Source organism: Tamandua tetradactyla, chromosome 4 (genome assembly GCF_023851605.1).
Source record: "Tamandua tetradactyla isolate mTamTet1 chromosome 4, mTamTet1.pri, whole genome shotgun sequence".
Taxonomy (NCBI): Eukaryota; Metazoa; Chordata; class Mammalia; order Pilosa; family Myrmecophagidae; genus Tamandua; species Tamandua tetradactyla.
The window spans coordinates 65,273,780-65,284,585 of record NC_135330.1 but is presented as its reverse complement, the minus strand read 5'-3'; the positions used below and the strand labels follow the sequence as shown (position 1 = coordinate 65,284,585).

General features: G+C 35.6%; 1 protein-coding gene across 4 annotated transcripts in view; it reads right to left on the bottom strand.

Annotated features, from left to right (window-relative positions):
* Positions 1-4,344: 4,344 nt before the first annotated feature.
* The window catches only part of CD55 (CD55 molecule (Cromer blood group)), a 32,402-nt gene continuing 25,940 nt past the window's right edge, over positions 4,345-10,806 (bottom strand). For 2 of the 4 annotated variants that reach the window (XM_077157649.1, XM_077157653.1), the window contains one exon: positions 4,345-5,405. In XM_077157649.1, the coding sequence (XP_077013764.1) occupies positions 5,282-5,405 (124 nt within the window). In that variant the 3' untranslated portion in view covers positions 4,345-5,281. Of the gene's footprint in view, positions 5,406-6,260; positions 6,358-10,806 lie in introns of all 4 variants that reach the window. The other 2 variants (XM_077157650.1, XR_013174280.1) reach the window with 2 other exon arrangements.

The window sequence follows — 10,806 nt, the reverse complement described above, 5'->3', positions numbered from 1 at the left end:
CTTTGTCTAGAAGTGCCACACAACCCTTCTGCTTGTGTTCCGTGGGCCTGGACTCAGTCATTGTGCACACCTAACTCCACGGGTGCCAGGAAATAAATCTAGCCGTGTGACCAGAAGAAAGAGGAAACCAGTCTGTGAACAGTTCTGTCTTCGGGTCACCAATTCTGTTTTCCTCTCAGTTTAGACATTCCTATTTCTTACTACCTCATATTGCTATTCCAGTTCACTCTTTCTACCACCTCAATTCTAGCAACTCCTTGCTAGATCTACAAAAATTTGATTTCTCACCGCATGTCCTTAACTTCCCTCCTTACACTATTTATATTCTGTGGTCCATCAGTTTAATCATTCCCTTGTAGACTTGTTCAGTTCACTTCATCATATTCATCTGCTGACCTCCCAGTCCTGATTAAATCCAAACACCTGCTTTTTCTGAGACGGCATCTAGGTTGCTAAATATGACTGGAGAAAAACTCATAACCATGCTTACGGTTACAGTCAAAATTTATGGGTACCTTCCCCAATCATGGTCCATGGCACTGCCCACTAATTCTATTTCTCTAGCCTATTCTTTCTTTCCGTCTCTTTTCAAAAATGGAACACTTCTTCACTTATCTTTGTTTTCATCAAGACCTTGCTTTCTATTTCACTGAGAAAATAGGAGCAATCTGAAGAAAATTTCCAAAAGCAATCTGAAGAGAATTTTTCCTAAAACTTTCCAGTGGCATCACCAACCACCTGCAACAGTCCTCACATACCACCTGCTTTCCTGTTAACTATGAGTCTTCTACCCTATCTGCTTCCAACTAAAGCCAATTTCTTCATTTGTGCACTAATAATAGCTAAAACTTACTGAGCACTATATAGTTAGCACTTGTCATGGTCAGGTTCATGTGTCAACTTGGCCAAGTGGTGGTACCTGTTTGTCTGGTTGGGCAAGTGCTGGCTTGTCTGTTGTGATGAGGACATTTCATAGAATTAAATCATGATCATGTCAGCTGCATCCACAGTTGATTCCATTCATGGTCAGCCAAAGGGGAGTGTCTTCTGCAATGAGTGATGCTTAATCTAATCACTGGAAGCCTTTTAAGGAGGATTCAGAAGAGACAGGCTGTCTTCCTGCTTCGGCTAGTGAACCTCTCCTGTGGAGTTCGTCCATACCCTCCATCAGAATCGTCGGCTTCACAGCCTGCCCTGCAGATTTTAGACTCTGTGTTCCTGCAGTCATGTGAGACACTTTATAAATTTTATATTTGCGAGTGTTCCCTGTTGATTATGTTTCTCTAGAGAACCCTAATACAGCACTATTCTGAGAGTTTTATGTTTATTTACTTATTTAATTCTCCTAGCAAGCTAATGAGATAGGTACTTCTGTTATTTTCACTTTGCAGATGAAAAACCTAAGTCACATAGCTAGTTAAGATGCATAGACTGGGAAATTTCCTAAAATTATTTGGCTGATGAATGGCAGGACTGTAATTTGAGCCCAGGCAGTCTGTCTCCAGAATCCATGCTCTTATTCACCAGCTACACTGCTTCTCAAGATAAAATCATTATCACTTCCTCCTCCAGATCTTTATGTTGGCAACTCTTTCTCCTGTAGCATATATACCAGCATGCAAATGTGATATAATTTTCTGCATATTTTAAAATAAAACCTCTTCCGATCCCACATTGCCCCCCACTAACATCTTATTTCTCTGCCCCACTATTCTGCAAAACATCTCAAAAAAAGCTGTTTATATTCACATATGCTGGCCGTCTCCAATTTCTCTCCTCCCAGGCTCTGCTGAAGCCTCTCCATTTGGGTTTACCCACAACCATTCTACTGAAAGCTTTGTTCACGGCCACCTATGATCTCCATTTTGTAAACCCTAATGTCAAATTTTAGTCTTCATCTTTTTTCTTCCCTTCAGTTCCATGGTACCCATTCTCCTGTTAATGACTCCCAAATATATATCTCAAGTCTCGACATCTTCCCTGAACCTCAGACATGAATATGTGACTATCTCCAATACAACATTTCCATTTTGATTTCTAAAAGGCACATCTCAAATTCATCATTCTAAAAACAAACTCCTGAGCTTTCTGCTACAAGAGAGTAAATGGCAACCTCATTCTTCCTGTTGCTCAGACCAAAAACCTTGGTGTCATCCTTAATTTCTGTCTTTAAAACCCCACATCCAATCCTTTAATGAGTTTTGCTAGCCCCAACTTCAAAGTATAACTATAAGACTGCCACCTCCCACCACTCACCTCTGAGTTCTTTCCACCACCATTCCACTCTAAAACTTGTCAGAATGTATGGCTTGGAAACTTTGGTGCTGTTACTAGCATCTGTCTTCATTGTCCATCATGAGAATCTTCTTTCCTTGTATTTTTCTACCTTCTTCCCTGCAGCCTAACCCCTGATGAGAGTCTAGGATTTCAAAGAACATCAAGGAAGAGAGTTGTTTTTAAGCAGTTCTGCTTTCACCCTATCACGACACCCCCATGTGGCAAGGAGCATTAACTCTGGCTACAAGCATGGAATTGAAACAGCGACAACTGTAGGAAAAAGAAATTAACATCTCAGTAAATTATCCTACTAGAGTGAAAGAACACTCTTTCACTTTTTGAAGTGTGTGGGAGAATTAATATGGTAATAGTGGCAAGGGAAGCAAGGAAAACACCATCATCACTTCCCACTATTGAGATATATGGAGTATGGAAAAAAAACAAACATCCACCACTGTGAGGGAAGTTGTGACTTCAGGAGAGTGGCAGGTTTAATTTAGGTGGAGATAGAAGGAATACAAAGCAGGTGGGTAGAGAATGAGGTATGTGCACATTGGGTGTTAACCAAAGAAAACTTCGTGTGATAGCACAAAGACTGATAATGTTCGTGTTCCCAGAAATTTGAGTGATAGTGGTTAAATATTGTAAAATGCAAATTTCTATGGCAATAAGTATAATTTCCTACAATAAATAAGCATCAGTCTCAAGTAAAGGCAATATAAGCTTTGCAATAAAATTAAAATCTCATCGGAAAGCTTACCTTGACTAAAAATAAAAACAACTACTTAACCTCATGACAACAGGATACAAAGTAAATATAAATTCCACAAAGTTCCATTACAACCAGCATATCGACTGTTTATTTTCTTCAAGATAATTGTTAGGTATTTTGTTCAGCTTTTACCCTTATTAGCTTTATTGTCGAAGTTCAATATTTCCCCAAAACTAAAAGTCTTGCTATTTCAAACCTTGTGCATTGATTTTCCCTTTTAATCAAGGTGGAATAAAAAATTGGGGATTATAATTTTTCCTTCTACACTGAGCACATGATCTTCTAGCCCTCTCCCCAAGTCTTTACTACTTTGAGCATGGAGTACTATTTGCATCTCCCAGTCCTGCCATGATAATTGCAGTTATTGTCCTTTCACAACTGGCATCCTGCTTAACCCCTCCCCCCACTCATCCATTAGAACACACAACTTAAGCAGCCACTGTATTGTGTACAAGTATTTGCCAATAGCACTTAGAAGTTGACATTCCTTTCTAAGCAACTGAATAGCATTGGCCTATAATTTGAGCCCAGGCCGTCTGGGCTATAAGCAACTTGAAGGCAGATACTATGAATTAATTAGTCATCTTGAAAGCCCAGCACCTGCCATGCTGTAACTTGCCCTTAGTAGAGTGGCAGGTAATTTTCTGAATAACTGAATCAGGGTCATCCTTGCTATCGGTTGTCACAAAGTAGGTGGAGGAGGCCCTCATGTTGAACAAATGAGTGAACTGATGGGTGGATATGAGTCTCTTCTCAGAACTTTTAGAAGAGTTCAAAGAATTTTCTGATATTAGAAAATATTAGGAAATTATTGTTAGTCTTGTTAGTTGTGATAATGGCTGGGAAAATGTTCTTATTTTTTAGAAATGTATTGAAGTGTTTACAGTGAAATCCCATGATGCCTATGAAATTTACTTTAAAATACTTCAACAACAATAAAAACAGATGATGCAATATAGCAAAATAATTATTGTTAAATCTAGTTATGTGCATATTCTAGTTTGGTCTATTACTTAATATGACAAGACTATATTAGGAACTTAGATATTAATGTGATTGCATTAGGTAAATCAACAATAAATAAAAAATAGCAACACTCATCAATATAAAAGGATATGGCATGGTCCAGAAAGTATAAAATAATATAATATATACTGCCCTACAATAAGTTAGCCAAAGGGCAGCATTCTAAACTACTTACATGAGACAGGGAGGAAAACTCTTCTTTAGGAATAAGTTATTCACATTTAAGAAAGTAAATTTCAAATATTACAGGAGGCAAAAAAATAGGATCAGTTATTTATTTCTATATAAGGAAAATAAATTTTTCTTTACATATCTTCTCATATATTTGGACTTTTCTTGTTTACATGTAAAACCAATGCGTTCAATTACATAAATAAATATAAATAAATAAATTGCAATATTTCAAAAGAACAAGATTTACAATTTGGCTATGAACATCTCACTTAGAAATATAGAATATTTTCTTATGTTAATATTGTAATATTTCTGAATATTTTTAAAGACATAGAGTCAACGAAGATTCCTTTCTTTTACCAAAAAAAAAAGATTGTCCTAAGGACAAAATTCTCGAAACTATCTTAGAATAAATGGGATAAGTCTTGGTTCTTTATATGTATCTGTGAAACAAAGGAAGTAATGTTTTTCATTCTATATTCTTCCCTTGCCATCTACTAACTCAAGAAACTCAACATTCTGTGTCATTAGCATGTTTTCCCTTTAAAATATTTTATCAAACCATTCAGACTCATTTTAATGGCATAAGGAAAGATTTTGAAAAGGCACTACAGTCAAGGATTATTTTACAATATGGTTCAGCTCTCTGTGACAATTTTGTTCAGAAGAGACTGGTTTCAAATTTTTGTTAGTTTAATTTTAATTTCAATATCCAGTTAACATTTTTAATTTTTATTGCCTGTATAAGTAAAAATTACACAGAGTGATAAAAACCACATTTCCTTTTCTCACTCTCACATTCTAAGCATGAACGAATGAATCTCTGTTCTTCCCTGTACATTCAGGAGAGTAATCACTTTCACTCCTCTGTGTTGTTCTATTTGCAAGAGGCTTAGGTGTGTTGAGATTGTGATTCCAGGACAGACTCTTTCCTCCTTGCTTTGCTGACTTCCCTATGCATTTTAAAGACATCCATAACAAGCAAAACGAAGAGCACTACTGGAAATATTGTGTCCATTCCACCGAAAAGTTCTACGACACTAGAAAGATTCTGTGTACTTGGGTACACTTTCTTCTTAATTCTTCTTCTGCTAAGACAGCTAGCCAATGGTTACTAGCATCATAAGCAAAACAATCAGTGTTATAAATGTATGTCCTGAAAGTTAAAAAAAAAAAGTTAAAATCAAAACGATTTTATTTACTGGTGATAAGCATTATTATTATTTTGTTGTTGTTGTTACTACGTGACAAGTCATCAAAAAGAATTAGTAAGTTAGTTTGGACTGTAAAACGCATGCAAAATTAGTAAATTATAGAGTATGGACAACTTTGACAGACAGGAAGTTTAGTAGCTATAGCAACATGAGATAAAATATGACAGTTTTTAGTTTCTTGATATTAATAAAGTCCAAGCCAAACTCAATTAAAATGCTATCAGATTAAAAGTCAATGAAAATCTCCTGACTGTAACATCTGGAATAGAGGAAAGTTTCATCAGGAGAGGACACTTAGAAAGTTCACAGACAGATACATTTACATCAAATTATTTTTTGTGCAGTAATTCTGTAGGACAACATAAAATAGGTATCTTTGAATATCTACAAATGCGATTTAAAGATGCCCTAAAACAGATGTTAGTATTTCCTAAACACTGAAACATCTAATCATTAAGCAAAAGGAGAAACAAATACAACACAGGGCAATCATCACCTCATGATGCAAACAGTCATAATGAAGTCATTCCTTATGGATCAGTATTAGTGCATCATACTTTCTTTTCCCCCCAATTATTTGTGGCATTGTTAGCATCTACTCATTACAATAAACAGAGTGCAAAAAACAGGATGAGATGAAGAATCTACCGCTGAAGAGTCAAAAATTGAAGCTGTGTCATGCTAATGAGAAATTCAATGTGTTAGAAACAAAGAAAGAAAAACAAAGAAAGATAAACCCTCAGCCAACCCTAAGATAGTCTACAAGCTCAGAAATGCAATTTTATGAAACCATATACCTTTTTTAATTTATCAGAAAGTCTTAATTCTGAGTCATCACCAGTCACAGCTATATGATGAAACATATCTTTGTTGTTCTCATGTGTATTATAAGAACTGAATAGCAGAAAAGGAAAAAACTAATTGTATTATATCATTTTAATTTCAACTGAAAAGTGAAATCAAACATTTGCTTGTAATGTCCCTTTTAAAATTATATAAGTCTAGCACTTCTAAAGGAAGCAAACAAATTGATTGACAAACACAAAGGCTCACCAGCTGAAGCTACATTATCATCTTTCCACTCAGTAACTATTTCCCCCTGACCTGATAAAGATAAAATGTAAAAATTAAGCAATATGAAGTCAGGAGAATTCCCAGGCATACATCAAGTTAGCTTCTGCCCTCTACAGCTTATACGTCCAAAATAAGGCAGGTGGGGTGTGTTTCAGGTGTATATGGAAAAGGCAAATTACTGCTCATGGGTTTGCATGAAATTTCCCCTGATTCTTAGTTGAGGAATTAGGTTTACTGCAAAACCCCAATGCAATCCAAAACAGATATTCCCGCCTTCTGCCTCCCAGTGTTTCTTGTCCTGTTAAAAATCATGGCCAATTTTTTGGCCAAAGTATTTAAAGAACCTAATTGAAGCCACACGTGGCAAAGTTGCTACATTCTGCCTGCTTCCTCCTTACCCACTAAGCCCCAAAACACTTTAGAAGATAAATAACATTCTATTTCAAAGGGAATGTGGGAATGAATCCAAGAAAGTACATAACATCAGTGGATTAATTATTTTTTCAGAGTAATTTTGCAGTGGCATCTGTCCCAACTTAACTTACTTTGTATCGCTTAGAACTCTGTTAGTTTTTGCTGAGTTCTAAATCATATTCTTAAAAAGCTTCTGAAAAATCCAAGGATAAAGTTACATCTTATAACATTTATTTTGATAGCATCCTGCATATTTTGTTGGCATTAAACAAATATCTGCAAAAACTACTTTTTAAAAGCCAGGATCTAATGGTAAAATATTTTTACTAAACCACTGAACCATATAGTGATTTAAAGAACATTTGCATACTTCAGCTTATAATAGGCTTAAATAATAATTTAATAAGAAAGAAAAGATTATAGAGGGTAAAAATGTAGAGAGGTAGGATCTCCCAAAGAATTAAAACAGAAAATTTAGTAATAGCTTTACAATATAGTTGTTTTTTATTAATTAATGAAAAGAAAATGGGTAGGCATTAGGGCAGTTTAGAAATAATTTGTCTATATGAACTCCACAATTAACTTTCCCAACAGTGAAATCTACAAAACAGAAGTTTCAACTTAAATAATGCTCTGCTTGTCTACAGAATATGTCAGAGCCAACCATGATGTGTGTATTTAACATATATGGTTTCCAGACAATTCAGCTGTTTCCAATAATATGGAAATTTTTCTGTATGTTGTTGCTTGACAGCTGAGTATTTATTATGTGCCAAGCAATGCTCTAACCTCTTTACAGGGGACAATTCATTCTATCCTCATTGCAATCTCATGAGGCAGGTACTACTGTTCCCCCATTTTACAAATGAGAAAACTGAGGCATAGGGAAGTTAGGCTGCTAATCACAATCACAGAGTTAGTAAATGGAAGACCCAGGATGTGAATCCAGGAAGTGGGCTCCAGAGCCTGCCCTCTTAACCAAAAGGCTGTTTTTGGCTAGAGATGGCATCTATTAATAAATTCAAATTAGAAAAAGACTTAAACACAGGCAATTTATCACTATATTAGATTTCTCTGCAATATGTGAAATTCTGTACTGTATAAAGATATTAACATAAATTCATCCCAGGTATGCAAGGATGGTTAAACATAAGAAAATCAATTAATGTAATACACCATATCAACAAATCAAAGCAGAAAAATCACATGATCATCTCAATTGATGCAGAGAAAGCATTTGACAAGATTCAACATCCTTTCCTGTTGAAAACACTTCAAAGGATAAGAATACAAGGGAACTTCCTTAAAATGATAGAGGGAATATATGAAAAACCCACAGCTAATATCATCCTCAATGGGGAAAAATTGAAAACTTTCCCCCTAAGATCAGGAACAAGACAAGGATGTCCACTATCACCACTATTATTCAACATTGTGTTGGAGGTTCTAGCCAGAGCAATTAGACAAGAAAAAGAAATACAAGGCATCACAATTGGAAAGGAAGAAGTAAAACTATCACTGTTTGCAGACGATATGATACTGAAAGTTAAAGCCTCACTTTTTTGCAACCAAATAATCAATTCACCTTTTTTCCTGCTCAGTACAATTTATGTTAATATCTTTATACAGTACAGAATTTCACATATTGCAGAGAAATCTAATATAGTGATAAATTGCCTGTGTTTAAGTCTTTTTCTAATTTGAATACGTCGAAAACCCGGAAAAATCCACAACAAAACTACTAGAGCTAATAAATGAGTACAGCAAAGTAGCAGGTTACAAGATCAACATTCAAAAATCTGTAGCATTTCTATACACTAGCAATGAACAAGCAGAGGGGGAAATCAAGAAACGAATCCCATTTACAATTGCAACTAAAAGAATAAAATACCTAGGAATAAATTTAACTAAAGAGACAAAAAACCTATATAAAGAAAACTACAAAAAACTGCTAAAAGAAATCACAGAAGACCTAAACAGATGGAAGGGCATACCGTGTTCATGGATTGGAAGACTAAATATAGTTAAGATGTCAATCCTACCTAAATTGATTTACAGATTCAATGCAATACCAATCAAAATCCCAACAACTTATTTTTCAGAAATAGAAAAACCAATAAGCAAATTTATCTGGAAGGGTAGGGTGCCCCGAATTGCTAAAAACATCTTGAGGAAAAAAAACGAAGCTGGAGGTCTTGCACTGCCTGACTTTAAGGCATATTATGAAGCCACAGTGGTCAAAACAGCATGGTATTGGCATAAAGATAGATATATTGACCAATGGAATCGAATAGAGTGCTCAGATATAGACCCTCTCATCTATGGACATTTGATCTTTGATAAGGCAGTCAAGCCAACTCACCTGGGACAGAACAGTCTCTTCAATAAATGGTGCCTAGAGAACTGGATATCCATATGCAAAAGAATGAAAGAAGACCCATCTCTCACACCCTATACAAAAGTTAACTCAAAATGGATCAAAGATCTAAACATTAGGTCTAAGACCATAAAACAGATAGAGGAAAATGTTGGGAGATATCTTATGGATCTCACAACTGGAGGTGGTTTTATGGACCTTAAACCTAAAGCAAGAACACTGAAGAAGGAAATAAATAAATGGGAGCTCCTCAAAATTAAACACTTTTGTGCATCAGAGAACTTCATCAAGAAAGTAGAAAGACAGCCTACACAATGGGAGACAATATTTGGAAATGACATATCAGATAAAGGTCTAGTATCCAGAATTTATAAAGAGATTATTCAACTCAACAACAAAAAGACAGCCAACCCAATTACAAAATGGGAAAAAGACTTAAACAGACACCTACCAGAAGAAGAAATACGGATGGCCAAGAGGCACATGAAGAGATGCTCAATGTCCCTGGCCATTAGAGAAATGCAAATCAAAACCACAATGAGATATCATCTCACACCCACCAGAATGGCCATTATCAACAAAACAGAAAATGACAAGTGCTGGAGAGGATGCGGTGAAAGAGGCACACTTATCCACTGTTGGTGGGAATGTCAAATGGTGCAACCACTGTGGAAGGCAGTTTGGCGGTTCCTCAAAAAGCTGAATATAGAATTGCCATATGACCCAGCAATACCATTGCTGGGAATCTACTCAAAGGAATTAAGGGCAAAAACTCAAACGGACATTTGCACACCAATGTTTATAGCAGTGTTATTTACAATTGCAAAGAGATGGAAACAGCCAAAATGTCCATCAACAGATGAGTGGCTAAACAAACTGTGGTATATACATACGATGGAATATTATGCAGCTTTAAGGCAGGATAAACTTATGAAGCATGTAATAACATGGATGGACCTAGAGAATATTATGCTGAGTGAGTCCAGCCAAAAACTAAAGGACAAATACTGTATGGTCCCACTGATGTGAACGGACATTTGAGAATAAACTTGAAATATGTCATTGGTAACAGAGTCCAGCAGGAGTTAGAAACAGGGTAAGATAATGGGTAATTGAAGCTGAAGGGATATAGACTGTGCAACAGGACTAGATACAAAAACTCAAAAATGGACAGCACAATAATACCTAATTGTAAAGTAATCATGTTAAAACACTGAATGAAGCTGCATCCGAGCTATGGGTTTTTGTTTTGTTTTGTTTTGTTCTTACTATTATTACTTTTATTTTTTTTCCTCTATATTAACCTCTATATCTTTTTCGGTTGTATTGCTAGTTCTTCTAAACCGATGCAAATGTACTAAGAAACGATGATCATGCATCTATGTGATGATGTTAAGAATTACTGATTGCATATGTAGAATGGTATGATTTCTAAAAAAAAAATGGACAGCACAATACTACCTAATTGTAATGTAATT